Below are 21,853 nucleotides of genomic sequence, written 5' to 3' on the forward strand. Positions count from 1 at the left end.
TTCTTTATTTACCTGTAATGTGATTATTGATTATGGTTGATCGGCTGGACTGTAATGGCACCTTAAAAATCAAGTCACTTGCACACAACAACCTTTAGAAAGAAACTGTATTTATATAGCAGAGAACCTCAGCCAATGAATTATTTTGGAGTGCCTGTACCTGTAGACAAAGGAAGAAATCTCACAACACGAGGTTGAAGTCCAACAGGTTTATTTGGAATCACGGGCTTTTGGAGCACTGCTTCCTCATCAGGTGAGTGGAGAGGTAGGTTTCACAAACACCGTGCCCACCCCAATCCAACGCCGGCAGCTCCACATTCTCGTAGACAAACACAGCAGTCAGATTGTTCATTGAATATTGCACAGTCAGTAAATAATGACCAATAATCTCCTCTTAGCGATGGTAATTGAAAACCAAGGCCAGATACCTCCATCCTCACCTGAAAGCGAAGGGAGTTTTGGCTGGACTGCCAAGGTTCCCGGCTGTTATTTGCAGCAGGGTGGGCATGAATAGATCAGAGAATCCTACCCAAGTATCAGCCAGGAGAATTCTGTTCTTTGAATAGTACTAAAGGCATTTTTCACACCCAGCTGAGCAAACAGATTAGGTCTGCTTTGATATCTTTACCAAATCATGGTACCTCCAACAAAGCAGCAGCCGCTCAGTATGCAGCTTAGACTATGTGCTCAAGTTTATTGTGGAGAAGCTGGCCAGAAACAACAGCCCAGGACAGAATAGAGCCTGTATAATAAGTTTTAATTTCTTTTTCATTTCCTGAAACAGGATTTTCATTCCAGGGCCAGGTACCTGACTATGGGACCAGTTGCAGGTCCTGATCCTGCACAGCTTGTTCTTGACAGGCCCGCTTCAATTTTTAGAGGATCTGTTGATTCACCGCTAGGGAACGAACTCATCATCTGATTAAGGATGGCAAACGGGCTTTGCAAATGGAGGACCTATGGGGGAGCCAAGAGGGGAGCTGCAGTTTGTGATGGAGGGAGAGAGGGCTTCCTCTGAAGTAGTCATAGTTTTTAAATTTAAATGGCCACAGTTGCCTGGTCATGATCAGGGAATGACCAGCAAGTACAGCTGTACTCCAGCAGCCGTTACTGCTGTGGGTGGGGTAGATTCCATGTGGGATTAATCACTGTTCTCCCTCCTGCCCTGCTTCTTCCATGGGAGTGCCCTTAATTATCCTCGTAGAATCCACACAGTGCAGAAGGAGACCATTTGGCCCATCCAATCTGCACCATCAACAATTGCACCCAGGCCCTTTCACCGTGACCCCACTTATTTACCCTCTTAGTCCCCCTGATAATAAGGTGCAATTTAGCATGGCCAATCAACCTAACCTGCACATCTTTGGAAGGTGGGAGGAACTGGAGCACTCTTAAGGAAACCCACAGACAGTCACTTGAGGCTGGAATTGGACCCAGGTCCCTGGCGCTGTGAGGCAACGGTGCTAATTACGCTACCATCGTGCCACCCAATTTGGTTTCTTTTACAACTCCGAACTGCTCTATCTTAAAATGGCTCTGGGTTGCGATAGTGATGGCAAACTGGCGCGATGGTTGATGGTTTGACATTGAAGACCTGCCTGCCTCTGATTCCGCACCTCGAATGAAAATCCTGCCCCTAGTGCACCAGGAGGAGCTACTTCTGAACACCACAAGGAAAATTTGGCCATCCTTTCCATTACAACTCTAATCCTGATCCCTGCCCAACTGACATTCTTCTGAAGGGACCAGATTCCATGTAGTTCCAAAATAAAGATGCAAGTCACAGACTGGAGGTAGAGTCGGGCAGTTCTTCACAGGGCTACATAAAAATGGGGGAGGGTTCATCTGACTAGTCTTGTGTGTTCCTAGTAGTCAAGCACAGCATCCTGGGATTGCTGCTTCAGTGCAGTAGGTATAGGACTTTAAAGGCTTTGCCAGGCACTTAGACTTCAAAATCCAGAATCCATGACCTTCAACCTTTTCTCATTCTGAGCATTGTTCGTTCATATCTTAGTCTATTAATTTCATACACTACAGCCTTTATAAAAATCCTCCTTACCTTCTTCCAGCCCTTCATCCAGGTTTCACCTGTGTGTGGATGGGCCTCCTTCAATAGTCTAACCTTTCCAACAAGGTGCATAGAATCATAGAATCTCTACAGTGCAGAAGGCCATTTGGCTCTGCACCTACCACAATCCCACCCGGGCCCTATTTCCATAACCCTTCATATTTACCCCCTGACACTAGGGTCAATTTAGCACTGTCAATCAACCTAACTCACACATCTTTGGACTATGGGAGAAAACCCATGCAAACATGGGGAGAGCATGTAAATTCCATACAGCCAGTAGCCCAAAGGCCCGAATTGAAACCAGGTCCCTCGTGCTGTGAGGTGGCAGTGCTAACCACTGCACCATTGTGCAGATTGTCTTTGTCTCTCAAAGTATGCCGATTTAACATAGTTTGCATGGGGTGAGGAGTTTAAAAGCTGAATAAATCAGTTCAAAGATAATTCCCCCCCCCAACCTGGGGCTTGTTAAACTTCACAAGTAATGTGCTCTGCTTGAAAAGACAAGTAGCTAAAGCAGCTCAAATTCTAATTGGACGCTGATAACAGTAACTGATAACAGTAATAAAGCTGTCATTGTCCATTTCCTTACAACCTGAATGAAAGCATTTTACTTGCATTATCTAACTGTAGCCCTGCCTGTACCTTCACAGGGATTCTGCTCCAATGGGACCAGAACTTTGTGAACTTTTCCAGGAAGGTTTAAGCTGGAAGCTACCCTGAGCCACTGAACGTTGAGGGCTGACTTCCACCTGAAATAAGCAAGTGATTTCCATCAGCTGTTTATACAAGGTCTGATCTGAATCTCTCATTTTATCACTCCAGGCAAAATTCCACTGTTTAACAATTGAGTTTTTATCCCAGAAATCCCAATTCCCTGCAGTTTATACCTCACCAGTTGCTATGGTGCTGCTTCCAATTTATGACTTGATTCAGTTTAGCTGCAGGTAGAGAAAAAGATCTGACTGGAGGGGGACATTCAGAACAATGTAAGGAAACTTAGAGAAGTGACACTTGCACCTAAAGCTGGGCTAGTTTTGACAAGTCTTTTCTCGTCAAGCTTCTACAGCAGCTCAGGTACTGGCGAATGGAAAAATGAGCATGAACCAGCACAATAGGTTATCCTTTTAAAACATTGTTCTTGCTTTAAGAAAGTATTCTTTGTACTTAAGAGTGGTAACTTGGACGTGGTTTAACAGAGCTGAAAACAGATTTATCTGAATCATGTCATCTGATTTTCATTAACTAGAAATTACGTAAGTAGCAAATGGTTCTGTTTATGTTCGGGTGCAGTATTCAGTTTCTTTATAAGTAACATGCCTATTGATACCTTTGCGTCCAAAAAGAACCAGTTTATTGGAACCAGAGACGACAAGAAGAAAATCCTTTCTAAGTAATGTGTAGTTACGCTCAGCAGTAGTTCAGGCGGCACGATGGCACGGTGGTTAGCACTGCTGCCTCACAGTACCAGGGTTCAATTCCTTGGGCCACTGTCTGTGTGGAGTCTGCTCATTCTCCCCATGTTTGTATAGGTATCTGCGGACACTTTGGTTTCCTCCCACAGTCTGAAAGACATGCTGGTGCACTGGCCATGCTAAATTCTCCCTTTGGTGTACCCGAACAGGCGCCGGAGTGTGATGACTAGGGGATTTTCATAGTAACTTCATTGTAGTGTTAATACAAACCTGCTTGTGAACTAATAAAAAATATAAACAAATAGTTAAGAGTTGGAATGCAGTGCCTGAGAGTGTGGTGGAAGCAGATGGGTTGAATGGCCTCCATCTATGTTGTAATCACTGTAGAATTTCTGCATTCTCCTCTGAGAGCTTCAATTGAGCTTAATTAAGAAGTACCTGAAGTTATTAATAGGGGGAGGAGAACAAAGCTGGTTTTATGTATATGCTGAGAGATTGAATTGGCAGGGTATAATATATGCCAGAATTTTTCTGCCTGGCCTGCCCGAAGCTCGTAAAATCCCATCCGAGGCCAATGGAGAATGCCGTTCTGCGTGCCTCACCCACTCCAATCCTGGAGCAATCATGCTGGTGAAATTCCGGCAAAAGTATCTTGTGCCAAAACCATCTTCCGAAACAAAGGATTTTGCCTAGTTTTTCTGGATGTGTTCCCATAGCTCAGGTGAAGAATGCACTGAATGAACTGTTGTGCAATAACAGCAATATAGGACTCATTAGATGCACAGAGTCATCTTTACAAGCTTGTGGATAACAAGAGGATACAGCAGAATGGGAAGGGGAGTGCGTAAGAAAGCAGAGCGAAGAAGTGATTGCAGTAGGTTTCTGAAAACAAGCATATTTCCAGAGGTTGGTGATATGACGTCTCTAGTTCATCAAAGCTGCTTCAACAAAACCCCACCTGTGATTTCTCCCACCAAGAAAGACAAGGACAGCAGCTGTAAGGAAACACACCACATCCAAATACCCCTCCAAGTCATACACCAGCCTGACTTGGAGATGATTCTGCATTCCTCATTGTCATCAAATCAAAATGCCAGAACCCCCACCTCTAACAGCACTGTGCAAGTAACTTCTCCACGGGGACTGCAGTAGTTCAAGGAGCCTCACCACCACTTATTCAAGGACAATTAGGATTAAGCAATAAATACTCAATTTGTCAGCCTAAAAATTTGCAGATAAGGGAACGCATTAAATTCAGGAATAAAACATTTTAATTCCTCACCTTTTTCCCAATCATTAAAACATTGACAGAGAATATTACAGCACAGAAGGGGGCCATTTGGTGGACCTTGCTTGTATTTTTTTTAGTAAAGTGATCTAATTAATCCCACTGTCCTGCTTTCTTCCCAGAACCCTTCAAGATAACTATTTTCACTAATTTCGCTATTCTATTGAATGTTACTATTGAATCTGCTTCCATCACCTTTTCAGCAATGTCTTTTCAGATGACCACAATTTGCTGTGTAAAAATTGTTAGCTCGTCATTTTTCCATTTGTTTGCCAATCACATTATATCTGTGCTTTCTAATCATTGACTCTTCTGCCATTGGAAATAGTTTCTCCTTTATCAAAACCATTCATGATTTTGAACATATCTATCAAGTTTCCTCTTAACGTTCTTCACACTAAGGAAGACAAGCCCAGCTTCTGCCGTCCCTTTATGTAACTGAACTCTCTGGTACCCTTCTAGTGAATCTCTGCCACATCACACTGATGAAGTCTTGAAATCCTTTCTAAAATGATGTGTTCTGAATTGAACATGTCTGCCCATTTCACTAGTCTTTCTGCATCCTCCTGAAGTCCATTACAATCTTTTATATTGTTTTACTGGGTTTCTGAGTTTCATCTGGAACCTTTTGAAATTTTGCCCTGTATACCCAAATTCAGGTCATTGATATATTATCACTGGACTAGTAATCCAGAAACCCAGAGTAATGCTGTGGGGATCTAGATTCAAACTCTGCTGATGGTGGAATTTGAAATTAGTAAAAAAAAATCTGGAACTAAAAGTCAAACGATGACCATGCAACCATTGTCATAGAAACCCACTCAGTCCACTAAATTCCTTCAGGGAAGGAAATCAGCTGTCCTTGGTCTGGTCTACATGTGACTCCAGAGCCACAGCAAAGTGGTTGACTCTTAAATGCCCTTTCATTTCAAGGGCAATCAGAGATGAGCAATAAATGCTGGCCCAGCCAGCAATGACCACATCTAATGAATAAAATAAAATCAAGTCAAAAAAAGCAGGTGGTTCAGATATCAGCCCAAGGAGAACACCAATGTGTACATCCTTCCAGTCTGAAAATTATTTTTTGTTCTGTCTCTCAGCCAAATTCACCAAAGATCCTTAGACAGCACTTTCTAAACCTGATGATCACTTCCACCTAGAACAGCAAGGGCAGCAGATACATGCAAACACCACCACCTCTAAATTCCCCTCCAAGCCACTCACCGTCTGGATTTTGAAATATATCACTGTTCCTTTGCTGTCGCTGGGTCAAAATTCTGGAATTCCCTCCCGAACAGCATTGTGGATCGACCCATAGAATGTGACCTGCAGCAATTCAAGAAGGCAGCTCACCACCACCTTCTCAAGGACAACTAGAGATGGGCAATAAATGCTGGCCAGCCAGTGATACCCAAGTCCTACAAATGAATATAAAAAATAGCCCTTGTATCCATGTTGCCACAGCCCCTTTAATCTCATGGGTTTAACCTTTGTTAATGAGTTTAGTCTGTGGTTCTTTGTGAAACTATGTGACCCTCCATTATTTGATCAAAGAACTCATTAAAGTTCATCAAACATAGTTAGCCTTTTAATAAGTCCATGCTGATTTCCATTCTTTATTCTTTTTCCAATAAATTTATCCCAGTTTATTGAATTTAAACATTCCCTCACTGCTGATGTAAGGACATGTTGTGTTTATCCCTATGCACTTTTAAACAAGGATGTAACATCTGAAACCCTCCAGTCTTCTGGCACCAGTCCCATATCCAAGGAGGACTAGAAAATTGTGTTGAGACCCTTCATAATTTCCACGCTGGGATATATCCCAGACTAGGTGGCTTTTCCATCTTGAGTACAGACAACTCTTGTACCTGGTCTTTGTCTTTTTTTAAAAATCAGATCCAATATGTGATGGAATACTGATGCTATGGGGTGTGATGACAAGTAACATAGAGGTGCCACACAAGGATTGGAGCAGAACACAGCAATCAGATTTGTAATAGAGATCATTAGTGTACAGTGTTAAGATCTAGACTGCCTGAAAGCCTCTGGAAGGGCCAATGACATCATGGCATGACCACATGATTGTTCAAGGAGCCATGTCACAACAGTATAGCTACCCCAAATATATAACACAGTATAAGTCCTGTCTCCTTTTCTGCTGCTTTAGCAACATCCACTTCTCTAATGAAGATAGCTGCAAAGAACACACAGCCTGCTCCCTGCTTCCACAAGAAGTTTTTTTTTGGGTTCCTATCTGTCCCAAACATCTTTTGACAATTATGTTACTATTTTATGTTAGCCACTCATCTATTCTTATGCAATCTCTTTGCTTTCTTATTCTTGTTTTAAATCTTCCCCATACTTTATATATTCAGGGGAAACACTTCCATCAGAAGCCAGTGAATGTAATTCATTGTGGGTGAAGTGCTTCTCAGAGCTGTGGTAAGATATAAATGTAAATTACTTTGGTTTATGATGGAGGAGGAACCGCCAGCTCTTCAAACCACCCCATGGAAGCACAAAGCTGATTTCAGCCTCCACAGAGTTTATTTGTAATTTGAATATTATTTCGCTTAAAAAAAAGAAAGCTCTTTATTTCCCTGAATGTTCCTATTTCCTTCTGTAACATCTGCTTCATTTTGCTGTTGACAATGGGCCACCCTGAGAATTGCCTCTCCCTCAAATGCATTCCACATTGCATCATTATTACCTCTGACCTGAATCTGAACTTGCCCACATTATACAATTGTCATGATTAGTGCAAAGGTCGCTGTTTCAGTAATGTTCACATCAGACACCCACGGCCCTCCTTACTGCCTAGAGAAAGCCATTTGATTTGCATTGACCACAACTTTTACTCTTCTTCCAAAAAGCCTTCAGATTGTGTTTCTGTCAATTTTTTTGAAGCTGGTTCATACCGAGGGGCAATGGTAATGTCACTGGCCTAGTAATCCAGAGGCCTGGCCTAATTGTCTTGCGATGTGGGTTCAATCCCTGTCATGGCAGCTGATGGAATTTAAATCCAGTTAATAAAACTGGAAAAAAATGTTAGTTTCAGTAATGGTGACCATGACAAGCATCGCTGATTGTTGTAAAAACACAGCTAGTTCACCAATCTGCCATTCTCACATGCTCTGTTCTACATGTGACTCCAGACCCATGTGGTTTACCTAGCATGTTCAAGGGGCAATTAGGGCAACAAATGTTGGCCTTGCCAGCAACACACAATTCCCATGAAAGAATTGAAGAAAACATTGCTGATTTCTGATAGTTTTCTCTGAAGCAAACTAAAGGATGCTTCATAAATGGCCCAATTGGAGCACTTGAAAATCAAAACAGTTGTAAAATACTGCCCTCAAAATACTACATAGTTTGTTTCCAATTCATTATTTCCACTGGGTGTTGATCCAGCTCAGTGTGTAGCTGCTGCTAGCATTGAAAGCTTGCTTTCGTAGGAAGATTTGTGGCTTCTTTATGTTCTTGTAACTGTGGAAAAGCTTGAAGCTCCTCAGTTCTAGTTCCTTTAGAAGACTGTACCAATAGCGAACAACATCACTGTCATTTCCACTGACTTCGAACCCAGGCCAGTGTACATGTATTGCAAAAATCAGCTGTCCAATCTCTTCAATGACATTTTCCAGAATTAGGTTTTCGAGGATCTTCCACTCTGCACTCTCCAAGTCTGCCTTCAGAACATCAATCTAGGAAGAGAAAACAGATTTAATGGTACGTGCATTCTGAAACCACTGCTACACAAGTAGACAAAACTGGCAATATATCAAACTCATCAGTGTCACCATTACAAAATGATTCCACACCACAAACCTGACCCCAACATCGAGGTTGATACCACAGTGTAGTACTCAGCAAGTGCTGCACTGTCAGAGGTGCAATTTCTCAAATGAAATCTCCCCTCTCAGCTGGACTTGGAAGATCCCACGGCAGTATTGAAGAAGACCAACAGCTTTCTCCCTAATGTATCAACTGATGCTTATCCCTCAAGCAACATTATAAGACCATTATCACAGTGCTGTTTGTGGGAGCTTTCTGTGAGCGAATTAGCTGCCACGTTCCAAACATTACAACTTCAGAAGTGAAAAAGACTATTATGTCCTGGTCTCACTAATGATATTAAACCAAGCTAACACATCTTAAATTCAGCCTCGCGCCCTGTCCAGACGTGACGCTGATTTTGGTGACAGAATAAGCCAGTAACATTTGTGAGAGACAGGAAATCAGGCACAAACCCCATTTGTCACCCCACACTCATATATTGTGCCCCACCACACAACTCTACCAATGCAGCCAGATGGAAAGATCCTGCCAACAACTCTGTATATCAGAACATGGGGAAATGAAGAGTTCATTTAGTACTTGTCTTTTAAAAAGCATTTAGACAGTTACATAGATAGGATGAGTATGGGGGATATGGGTCAAAAGCAGCAATTCAGACTTGCTTAGTGGTTAAAAAAGGGCAGCGTGGACAAGTTGGGCTGAAGGGCCTGTTTCCATACTGTAAACCTCAGTGACTCAATGGAACGAGCTGCCAAAGGTAATAGTAGAGACAGGTATAATTTTGTATTTTAAAAAGCATTTAGAGAGTTACATTGGTAAGATGGGTATTGAGGGATGGGGCCAAATGTGGGCAATTGGGACCAGCTTAGTGGTAAAAATTGGGTGGCATGGACAAGTTGGATTGAAGGCCTGTTTCCATGCTGCAAATCTCTATGACCTCTATGATCTCTATGACTTCGAGCCAGTTCTGCCATTGAATTAGATCATGGCTGATCTGCCCATTAACCTCCCTTTATTCATAAATTTTGATAATTTTACCTTACAAAAATCTAGCAATCTTGAAAATTTCAGTTGACCCAGCATCCACAACCTTTTGGGAGTGAGAACTCTAGATTTCCCCTAAATAAGGTCTTCCTGGTTTCATTTCTGAATAGCCTAGTTTAAATGTGAAGATTGTGATTGGTTCTGGATTCTCCCACCAGCCATTACTCTATATCAACCTGAAGAAATGCTTCTGTCATCAGATAAATTACTGGATGCACAATTAAATCATCAATCAACCTTCCAAACTCAACAGAATAGAAAGCAGTCAAACTCATGGTAATGGAAGCTTGAAATAGCAGAACCCTCTCATATGGTTTGGTTTCAAATAACAATGGTCGCTAAAGCTAAGAAGTGAATTTGAAAGAGTGTTTAACATGAAAGAAAGACTTGCCCCTTTTATTCAAACATGTACATACATTCTATTACTTTCTGCTATGTGTACAGGAGAAGTCATTGGTATTAACTGCCTCACGGGTACAAATCTCTGTCAACTGAACACATTTGAATGTAATACAAATGAAATTTGGGATCTATTCCCAAAGGAACAAAACAGTTTATGCTCCTTCCCATGTACAATCCAAAGATATGCCTGAAAAATCCCTAACTGCATTCGGACTGAGCTTCATAAGATGACTTGGGACCAGCCATTCTACTCAATAACAACAGCTCTCAATCATCATCAAGGCAAGAGCTTGTACAACATCCGAGGCAGAACTGACTGACATGAAACCTCTAAATTAACAGGAGCTGCAAGTTTGGATAAACATGCATATTAAAAAGACTCGTGAGTTGCAAATGTGACTTAACCATCTTCTGTAGGATTATCATTTGCTCACATTTCTCTCTTGAATTTATTAAAGATCATAGATGTAATTTAGAAATGGACTGAGGGAAAATGCACATTCAGTTAAGATGGTCCTGCTAGTTTCCGCTCTCCCTGAGGATTGGATACAGTAACAAACAATGATAAGTCCATTGCGTCTGCGTCTTCACTAGATGTTGTCATGGAAACAGGAATATTTGCATTTCCCAGAACAGAGTAAGCACAAATAATGAGCTCAGCCAAGCTCCAATAATGAATCTGTTTTGCCCTAAAGGAAATCATAAGCAATGTTATTTTAACTGTCAGTTAAATTCGATTTTTATTATTCATTCATGGGATGTCAGCGTCGCCGGCAAGGCCAATCTCTGTTGCCTATTCCTGATTGCTCCATGTGAAGGTGGTGATTCTTGAATTGCTGCAGTCCATGTGATGTAGGTACACCCACAGTGCTGTTAGGGAGTAAGCCCCAGGGTTTTGACTCAGCGACAATGAAGGAATGGGGATATATTCCCAGGTCAGGGAAGTCTGGATGGTGTTCCCCTGTTGCGCTAAAGTGGAAGAGTTCATGGTTTTGGAAGGTGATGTTGGAGGAGCCTTGATGAATTGCTCAGTGCATCTTGTAGATAATACTGAATTGTTGCAGCCCCAGAAGAGGCCATTTGGCCTGTTGTGTCTGTACCAACAGTCTAAATGAGTATTATGATTTAATGCCATTCCCTGCCTTTTCCCCCGTACTCCAGCAATTTGTTTCTATTCAAATAATCACCTAATGCCCTCTTGAATGCTTTGATTGAACCTGCCTCCACCACACTTCCATACTGCATTCCAGGCTCAAACCATTTGCTGTGCGAGAAAGTTTGTTCGAACATCATATTTGCTTCTTTTGCATATCATCTTTAATCTATGCCCTCTTGTTCTTGATCCTTTCATGAGGGGGAGCAATTTTTTGAAAGTAAAGTTTATTTATTAGCCACAAGTAATGCTTACATTAACACTGCAATAAATTACTGTGAAATTCTCCTAGTCACCACAGTTTGGTGCCTGTTCGGGTCAATGACCTTAACCAGCACATCTTTCAGACTGTGGGAGGAAACTGGAGAACCCGGAGGAAACTCATGCAGACACGGGGAGAATGTGAATTCTCCACACAGACAGTGACCCAAGCCGGGAATCGAATATGGGTCCCTAGCAGTGAAGCAGCAGCACTAACCACTGTACCACCGTACCGCCCCAGTTTCTCCCTATCTATTCTGTCCAGACCGTCATGATTTTGAACAGTTCTATCAAATCTCTTCTTAGCTTTCTTCTGTCCAAGGAGAACAATCCCAACCTCTCCAATCTATTCTCATAACTGAACTTTCTCATCCCTGGAACCATTCTTGTAAACTTCCTCTGCATTCTCCCCTGTGCGTTCACATCTTTCCAATAGTGTAGCGCCCAGAACTGCACACAATATTCCAGCTGTGGTCCAATTAGTCTTGTGTCTTGTGTGCTGTCATTGCCATTGTGCAATGGCAGTGGAGGGAGTGAATGTTTAAAGATGTGCACAGAATGCCTATCATGTGGGGTACAATGTCCTGGATGGTTTCAAGCTTCTAGAGTATGGTTCAAACTGCCCTCATTCTAACTGCAGTCAACCAGCTAAGCACAGAACATTCCATCATGCTTCTGACTTGTATCTTGTAGGTGGACAGGTTTGGGGAGGTAGGAGGTGAGTTACTGCAAGATTCTCCATAGCCTCGGATCTATTCTTGTAGCCACAGTATATTCAGTTAACTTTCTGGTCAAGGGCATGCCCCAGGATGTTGATAGTGGGGGATCCAGTGATGGTAATGCTGTTGAACATCAGTTGGAAATAGGTTGGATTATGGGGACCTCCATGTTTTGCAGTGGTGGAGGCAGCCATTGGCTGGTGGAGGGATCTTCCAGCCCCGCCGAATGTCAGCATGTTTTCTTGTTGTTTGTTATCTTCCCTGCTGGGAAGCCCGTGGCAGGGGACTCACTATCAGCAGAACTGGAAGATCCCAGTGGTGGGAATGACCGGAAAATTTCAGCCTCTTTCTTGTTGGAGATGGTCATTGCCTGGCACTTGTGCAGTATGAATGTTACTTGCCATTTGTCAGTCCAAGCCTGAATATTGTCCAGGTCTTGCTGCATTTAGACATGGACTGCCTCATTACCTGAGGAGTTGCGAATGATTCTGAACATTGTGCAATCATCTGTGAACATTCCTGCTTCTTACCTTATGATGGAAGGAAGGTTGTTGATGAAACAGCTGAAGATGGATTAAGAGCGGAGGAGGATGAGAGGTGATTTAATAGAGGTTTAATAAGATGATGAGGGGGATAGATAGAGTGGATGTTCAGAGACTATTTCCTCGGGTGGGTGTAGCTGCTATTAGGGGTCATAACTATAAGGTTCATGGTGGGAGATATAGGAGGGATATCCGAGGTAGATTCTTTACTCAGAGAGTGGTTGAGGTGTGGAATGGACTGCCTGCTGTGATAGTGGAGTCAGACACTTTAGGAACTTTCAAGCAGTTATTGGATAGGCACATGAAGAACACCAGAATGATAGGGAATGGGATAGCTTGATCTTGGTTTCGGACAAAGCTCGCACAACATTGAGGGCCAAAGGGCCTGTACTGTACTGTTTTATGTTCTATATTCTATGGTTGGGCCTTGAACGCTACCCTGAGGAACTTCTGCAGCCATGTCCTGGAGTAAGATGACTGACCCTCCAACCACCACAATCATCTTCCTTTGTGCCAGGTTTGTCTCCAGCAGGCATTTTCCCCCAGATTTTCCCATGGATCGCAGGTTAAAGTTTTAAAGTTTTAATTACTTGTCACAAGTAAGGCTTACATTAACACTGCAATGACATGAAATTCCCCTAATTGCCCGTTTGGGTCATTGCACCTAACCAGTACCTCTTTCAGGCTCGTTGATGCCACACTTGGTGGTAATATATCTACCTCCAAAGATTCTGGACTCAAGCCCCCTCTAGGACCTGGACATTTAACTGAAGCGGACACTTTAGTGCAGTACTGATGGAGTGCTGCTCTGCCTGAAGTGTCATCCTTTGGATCATGTGTTAAACCAAGATCTTATGAACACAGATGTTAAAGACCTCATCCCATGCTAAAAAACAGACTTACCACACACACTGATAGCTATAATAATGACTGTATTTCAAATGTAATTTATTGTAAAGTATGTGGCGTTTCAAAGGAAGAAAGTAAAAGTGGTGGTTTTGGAAGTGATTTATTAACACCAACTAGAAATGAACCTTCAGTGTTAAAATATGTTTTCAATGTTTTGAAACTTCAGATCTCAGAAATAAAGATTTCTGGACTGGCAGATGTTTCAGTCATATTATGTGATCCCGCTTTGATTCTGCCCAGGTTTGTGGGTTTAATGGATGCCACAGTATTTACAGGATGCTAAAGGGTGTTAGCGTCAGTACAGGCTCCACTGTCCACCTGCTTCTGTGTGCTCCTCCCAAGTCTCTGTTTACAACCAGCACCCATATCCCCAACTTCAGGCTTCTGTGAGAGGAAGACAAGCAATTTCTTTAAATGACCTTTTCTTTTGGAATCCAGATCATTATTTGCCCTTGGCCCACCCCCAGAAGGTGCCATTTGTGCCGATCTAGAGGCTGGTACATCGCACAGTGCCCTCTGCTAATGTGATGGATCCCCACTACTTGGGGCAATAGAATAGAATACCTTAGGATCCCTACAGTGCAGAAGGGGGCCATTCAGTCCACTGAGCCTATACCAACAACAATCCCACCCAGGCCTTATCCCCGCAACTTCACATATATACCTTACTAATCTCCCCGACATCCGTCTAACAGAATGGAGAATTTAGCATGGCCAATCAACCTGACCCGCATAGCAGGAACTCATCAGGAGTCACTGGTCCTGTACAGTCACAGGCAGACATTCCATCACTTATAAGCTAAGCAGGAAATTCAGGTGATGAGGGGGTGACTCGGCTCAATGCGACTTTACTGGAGAGTTCTGCTGGATTTCTATTCACAGTCTGGAATCCAAGAGTAAATTCCGTGTCTTTAATGAGCTGCTTATCCAAAATGGAAAGTTTATGGATTGAGTTAAGCACAGTGCATTGCAAAACTGGCCCAGAAATGATTATTGTCCCTTTGCAAAACATTGGGCCAGTTGTGTGTTTTAAAACAAAATTACATCTACCGGTTGGCTTTGCTATTTAATTTCTTTCACCTGCAGCCAGTAAATGGATAAACTTTAGCTTCGTAGACCAGGATCATGAAATACAGCCATGTGCCTGGTGAGCCTCACTCAGAGCATGTCAGAGGCTCAGGAAGGGCCAGAATAGTTTGAATTAACACTAAATGGTCAGCAGCAAGCAGTCAATTGAGATTGATAAATATCAATAAATATTACTGGAGTGACTGTGTCAGAGACAGGCATTGGAAGTGATGGTGTCTGAGACAGGCAGTGGGAGTGATGGATTCGGAGACAGGCAGTGTGTGTGTGATGGGGTCGGAGACCGGCAGTGGGTGCGATGGGGTCAGAGACAGGCAGTGGGTGTGATGGGGTCGAAGACAGACAGTGGGAATGATGGGGTCGGAGACAGGCAGTGGGGTTTTGATGTCAGAGACAGGCAATGGGAGTGATTGTGTCAGAGGCAGGCCATGGGTTATGGTGTCAGAGACAGGCAGTAGGAGTGATGGTATCAGAAGCAGGCAGTGGGAGTGATGGGGTTGGAGACAGGCAGTGGGAGCGATAGGTCAGAGACAGGCAGTGGGAGTGATGGTGTCAGAGACAGGCAGTGGGTGTGATGGTGTCAGAGACAGGCAGTGGGAGTGATGGTGTCAGAGACAGGCAGTGGGAGTGATGGTGTCAGAGACAGGCAGTGGGAGTGATGGTGTCAGAGACAGGCAGTGGGTGTGATGGTGTCAGAGACGGGCAGTGGGTGTGATGGTGTCAGAGACGGGCAGTGGGTGTGATGGTGTCAGAGACGGGCAGTGGGTGTGATGGTGTCAGAGACGGGCAGTGGGTGTGATGGTGTCAGAGACGGGCAGTGGGTGTGATGGTGTCAGAGACGGGCAGTGGGAGTGATGGTGTCAGAGACGGGCAGTGGGAGTGATGGTGTCAGAGACGGGCAGTGGGTGTGACGGTGTCAGAGACGGGCAGTGGGAGTGATGGTGTCAGAGACGGGCAGTGGGAGTGATGGTGTCAGAGACGGGCAGTGGGAGTGATGGTGTCAGAGACGGGCAGTGGTGGCGTTGACGTCAGAGATGAGGGTGGGAACTATTCAGGCTGTCATAGGACGGCAGACCCAGTGGCAGCTACTGAACTGGCTCTTCCCCTAACTCCCCCCTCCCCCACCTGCACTTGTGGACCTAGAAATCCCACTGCCTCCACAAAACTCCTGATTTGTGTTGGCTGTGTGTTAAAAAAAGTTCATTAAGAATTGTTCTGGCATCAGGACTAACACTCCAGAGCTGTGTGGCAATTAAAGAGTCCTGTGAATTTTGTAACTACAAGTGCTGTTCCACATGGGGAGAGAGGTGGAGGAGGTGAAGAAAGTGTACAAAAACACAGAAAGTCGCCGCTGGGCATTCTGTCACAGATATACTGCAAGCAATATTCATAAACTCTGCCCTTTCTAAAAGTGGAAACACTAATGCTGGATGCTGTCAAGGTTAAAAAGCAGAAATAAATTGAGAAGAGCTTGCTTTTAATGGAATGATAAGTGAGTCGGTTCTGCAATGATCTGCTCTGCTGAGCTATGGGCCATACAGTGAAGACCAACATTTATCCCGATTATTTCCGGTTGATAATCCCACTGGCAATAAGGGCAAAAAAAACTCACTGATGACTTTAGCACAGAATCTTAATTATTTTGACTGCCTGAGGAATTGCTACTGATGGTAATGTTTCACTTACTGTTATTTACTTGTTTACTGTTCGGTAGGTTCCTTTTTGCAGCAAATGGCAGTAACAAAGTCAAAATGAAATGTCATTCTGGCCACGTTTTGCAAGCTGTAAAAATTATCATCTGTATTTATATAGCACCTTTCACATCCTCAGGTCATTCTAAAGCACTTTATGGCCAATGAACTACTTTTGAAGTGTGATTACTGCGGTAATGTAGGACAGTTTGAGCTGGCAAGTAACATTCACACCACACAAGTGCCAGGCAATGACCACCCTCAACAAGAGAGGATCTAACCATCGCCCCTTGGCATCCAATGGTGTTACCATTGTTGAATCCCCCATGATCAACATCTTGGGGGTTACCATTGCCCAGAAACTGAACTGGACTAGGCATATAAATACTGTGGCTACAAGAACAGGACAGAGGCTAGGAATCCTGCAATGGGTAACTCACCATCTGACTCTCTAAAGCCTGTCCACCGTCTACAATGCACAAGTCAGAGGTGAGATGGAATACTCTCCACTTACCTGAATGAGTGCAGCTCTAACAATTCTCAACACCATCCAGGACAAAACAGCCCATTTGATTGGCACACCACCCACAAACATTCTCTCTCTCCACCATTAATACACAAGGGCTACCGTGTGGACCATCTACAAGATGCAAAGCAGATTCTCACCAAGCTGCCCTAGACAACACCTTCCAAACCCACAACCACTACCATCTAGGACAAGGGCAGCAGATTCTGGGAACACCGCTATCTGGAAGTTCCCCTTCAAGTCACTCAGCATCCTGACTTCCACAGAACATTACAGCGCAGTACAGGCCCTTTGCCCTCGATGTTGCGCCAACCAGTGGAACCAATCTAATGACCCTCTAACCTAAACTATTCCAATGTTATTCATATGCCTATCCACTGACCATTTGAACGCCCTTAAAGTTGGCAAGTCCACAACTGCTGCAGGTAGGGCATTCCACACCCTTACTACCCTCTGAGTAAAGAACCTACCTCTGACATCCGTCCTATAATTATCACCCCTTAATTTAAGGCTACGTCCCCTCGTGTTAGCCGTCACCATCCGAGGAAAAAGGCTCTCACTATCCACCCTATCTCACCCTCTGATCATCTTATATGCCTCTATTAGGTCACCTCTCAACCTTCTTCTTTCTAACGAGAACAACCTCAAGTCCCTCAGCCTTTCCTCATAAGACCTTCCCACCATACCAGGCAACATCCTGCTAAACCTCCTCTGCACCCTTTCCAATGCCTCCACATCTTTCTTATAATGCGGCGACCAGAACTGTACGCAATACTCCAAGTGCAGCCACACCAGAGTTTTGAACAGTTGCAACATAACCTCACGGATCTGAAATTCAATCCCTCTACCAATAAAAGCTAACACCCCGTACGCCTTCTTAACAACCTTATCAACCTGGGTGCCAACTTTCAGGGATCTATGCACATGTACACCGAGATCTGTCTGCTCGTCGACACTACCAAGAGTCCTTCCATTAGCCCTGCATTCTGTAATCCTGTTACTCTTTCTAAAGTGAATCACCTCATACTTTTCCACATTAAACTCCATTTGCCACCTCTCAGCCCAGCTCTGCAGCTTATCTATGTCCCTCTGCAAACTGTAACATCCATCCTCACTGTCTACAACTCCTCCGACTTTGGTGTCATCAGCAAATTTACTAACCCATCCTTCTACACCCTCATCTAGGTCATTTATAAAAATGACAAACAGCAGTGGCCCCAAAACAGATCCCTGAGGTACACCACTTGTAACTGAACTCCAGGTTGAATATTTCCCATCAACCACCAACCTCTGTCTTCTATCAGCTAGCCAATGCCTGATCCAAACTGCTAAATCACCCTCAATCCCATGCATTTGCGTTTTCTGCAGTAGCCTACCATGGGGAACCTTATCAAGTGCTTTGCTAAAATCCATATACACCACGTCAGTTATCCACTTCTTTGGTCACCTTTTCAAAAAACTCGATAATGTTTGTGAGGCATGACCTACCCTTCACAAAACCATGTTGACTATCCCTAATCAATTTATTTCTCTAACTTGGAAATATATCACCGTTCTTTCACTGTTGCTGGGTCAAAATCCTGGAATTTCCTCCCTAACAGCACTGTGGGTGTACCTGCACATGGACTTCAGCGATTCAAGAAGACAACTCACCACCACCTTCCAAAGGGCAGTTAGGGATGGACAATAAATGCTGGCCTAGCCAGCAATGCCTACATCGCTTGAATGAATAAAACAAACATAGCAGCCAATTTTTACACTGCAAGCTCCCACAAACAGCAACAGGAGAGTGAGCAGATTGTGAGGATGGGGAGGGATGAAGATGGAGGTAGTTGGGGGAGGGGGGGGTTCGTGGAGGTGGCTGCAGGTATTTTAATGCTGTTGTTGGATCCTGTGCAGGCCTGGATTACAGTCAATAGAGCAATCTAAAGAAGGGCTTTCAGTTCCATAACTTTCCCAGATATCAGGGCAAGTGCAGCACCTTCAAGAATGTGGAGAAAAATGATCTTAAAACGCAGTTGTCAGAAATATCCAGAGTGCAAAGGTAGATCAGATGTAAAGAAGAATTTTTCCACTAGTCTGGGAGTTTAAAACTGGACGTTACATTTTAACATATCACTCAAAAATCTGTTATGGAATTGAGAAGACACATCTTTTCCCAAAGAGTGGTTAGAATTGGGAATTTATTACTTGGAGTAATCATGGTCAATAGAATTGATGTATTTAAGGGAAAGTTAGATAGAGACATTTGGGAGAAATGGATAGAGGGATGTACTGGCAGGGTTAGAAGAAAGAGGATGGAAGGAACATAGAAGCTAAGAGCATGGGGGCACAGTAGTTGGCACTGCTGCCTCATCGCACCAGGGACCCAGGTTTGATTCCCGGCTTGGATTACTGTCTGTGTGGAGTCTGCACATTCTCCCCGTGTCTGCTTCGGTTTCCTCCGGGTGTTCTGGTTTCCTCACAGTCTGAAGAATGTGCTGCTTAGGTGCATTGGCCGCGCTAAATTCAGTCTCCGTGCACCTGAACAAGCGCTGGGGATTTTTGCAATAACTTCATTGCAGTGTTAATGCAAACCTAATTGCGACGTTAATAAATACACCTTCGACTGGTTGTGTTGAATGGTTTGCTTCTTTGCTGCAACTCTATGTAAAAACATCCAGATAGATAAAGGCAGCCATTGTTTATATGCCATGTCTAGGCAAACATGACCCTGAAATTCAATTGCTCGCAAGTATCAATTCTACATCCAGCCTTAAGATAAAACATCACTCAGCACCGCTTAATGAATAATAATACCCTTTGTGCTTAGGCCCTTCCTTCAAACAACTGCCACTTTGAAAATATTGACCCCCCCCCCCTTCCCTTCCCAACCCTCCGAAGAATTCTCAAATGTGTTCCCAAGCTGTTATCTTTTTATCTTGGTACCAGTCATGTATAATGAGCAATCCAAGCAGGCAATCAGAGCCTCAAGCTGCAGAGAGATATAGTAATGATAATTGATGTACCTGCAAGAGACACAACTGTCACAAAGAACTAATGCCAGTCATGCTCGGATAGCTAGAAAACAGCATTTGATTTGATGCCGAAGGAAATCAAAGCATTCTGATTCAGGGAAACCACAGATTTAAATAACATACAGTGGAAAAGTGCCACACTGGTCTATTCATGTTAGTGTTGAAAAAGGCCAGAAAGTGGCAATTTTCAGGGAAATAAATCAGCAGGCGCCCTCAATGCTGGATCATCCAGGAGCCTAAACAAATTGACAACTATAGGATTTCTCTTTAATTCCAGGAAAAATCCAAGTTGGAACAGAACAATATTCCGATACTGAAATCTGTGTTTCCATTCAGCTATCCCAAGCCAAATGCCTACACACTAAATGGATTGAGTAGAACAGCTAAGTGCCACAAGCATTCTACCTTTTCAAACATTGCTGAAGAATATTAGATCACACATATTAACTTTCTGGAAGGTTGGTAATCTTGTCTCTCTCAGATCTTGCAAGAATTTTTGTGTCAGCACCTAAGTACCTAACACTCAGTCAGCACCAGAGCCAAAAACTCATTGCAAACAAGACATTCCTCGAGAGTTTTCCTACAGGCATCTGGTAAGATATAGTGCTAGGCTGGAGCAACCAAAAAGCCTGGGTAGATTTTCATAGAATAGAATCCCTGCAGTGCAGGAGAGACCATTCAGCCCATTGAGTCTGCAGTAACTCGCTTCCAGAGTATCTTATCCAGACCCACTCCCCTATCCCTGTAATCCCACACAATCCATCTCACCTACAAATCTTGGAGCACTAAGGGGCAATTTAACATGATTAATCCACCTAAACTGCACATCCTCTGATTTTTCTGTACAGTTACACTCTTCCCATCCCCAGCATAACTAACAGATACAGGAAGAAAGCAGTCAGGGAACAGTTTTGCTGCTTCCTTCCCATGTGGCACCAGACCTGAGCTTGGGCACATGTTAGTCCGGAGATGGGATATCTCAAGAGTTTTCTCCTCATTTTAAGGTTGCATTACTTCTTGTGTTGCAAACTGCTGGAAGTGCAAATTGACAACAGCATGGAGAGGGCGGTGGAGCATACATTTGGGACCTCACAAAAGTCTGTGTCTGATGGTCCATCACCTGAACCAATAAAATTTAAGGACATAGAAAGTTTTCTTTAATTCATTCTTGGGCATAGGCAGATTTTAAAAGTACTTTGTTTAATTCTTTTATGAGACGTGTCATTGGCTCAGTCAGCATTTGTTGTGCAATCCTATTTGAAAAGCTGGTGGTGAACTTACCTTGTGAACCGCAGTCCGTGTGATGTAGGTACACTCTCAGTGCTGTTAGGGAGGGAGTGTGCAGGTACACCCACAGTGCTGTTAGGGAATTAGTATGAAGGTACACCCACAGTGCTATTAGGGAGGGAATATGTGGGTACATTAACAGTGCTGTTGGGGAGGGAGTTACATCATTTTGATCCAGTGACAGTGAAGGAATGGCAATATATTTCCAAGTCAGGAATATGAGTGGCTTGTAGGGGAACTTCCAGGTGGTGGTCTTTCCATGTGTCTGCTGCCTCTGTCCTAGATGGCAGCAGTCCTGGGTTGAGAAGGTTCTGTCTAAGGAACCTTGACAAGTTGCTGCCACTGTGCATTTTGTAGATGCCACACACTGCTGCCAGTGTGTGTCGGTGGTGAAGGGATTGAAGGTTTCACATAGTGAATGGGATGTCAATCAAAAGGGCTGCTTTGTCCTTATTTGATGTTGAGCTCCTTGAATGCTGTTAGAGCTCATTATTCATTGTTGTAAAGTGCTTTGTGACATTCTGAGGTTGTGAAAAGCATTGTGTAGATACAAATCTTTCTTCTTCAAAGTAGAACGGAGCAATTACCTCACTTAGTGCAGCCAGCGGGTACATTGGAAATCCGGGTATGAGCTACACAGCACTGTC

General features: G+C 43.6%; 1 protein-coding gene across 1 annotated transcript in view; it reads right to left on the reverse strand.

Annotated features, from left to right (window-relative positions):
• Positions 1-4,822: 4,822 nt before the first annotated feature.
• Positions 4,823-21,853, reverse strand: part of mettl24 (methyltransferase like 24) — a 111,012-nt gene continuing 93,981 nt past the window's right edge. Inside the window, exon 5 of the mRNA XM_080193383.1 lies at positions 4,823-8,475. Coding sequence (XP_080049509.1) covers positions 8,161-8,475 — 315 coding nt within the window. The 3' untranslated portion in view covers positions 4,823-8,160. The remainder of the gene's footprint in view (positions 8,476-21,853) is intronic.

This window comes from Carcharhinus amblyrhynchos, chromosome 7, assembly GCF_965287045.1.
Source record: "Carcharhinus amblyrhynchos chromosome 7, sCarAmb.v2.hapA, whole genome shotgun sequence".
NCBI classification, from domain to species: Eukaryota; Metazoa; Chordata; class Chondrichthyes; order Carcharhiniformes; family Carcharhinidae; genus Carcharhinus; species Carcharhinus amblyrhynchos.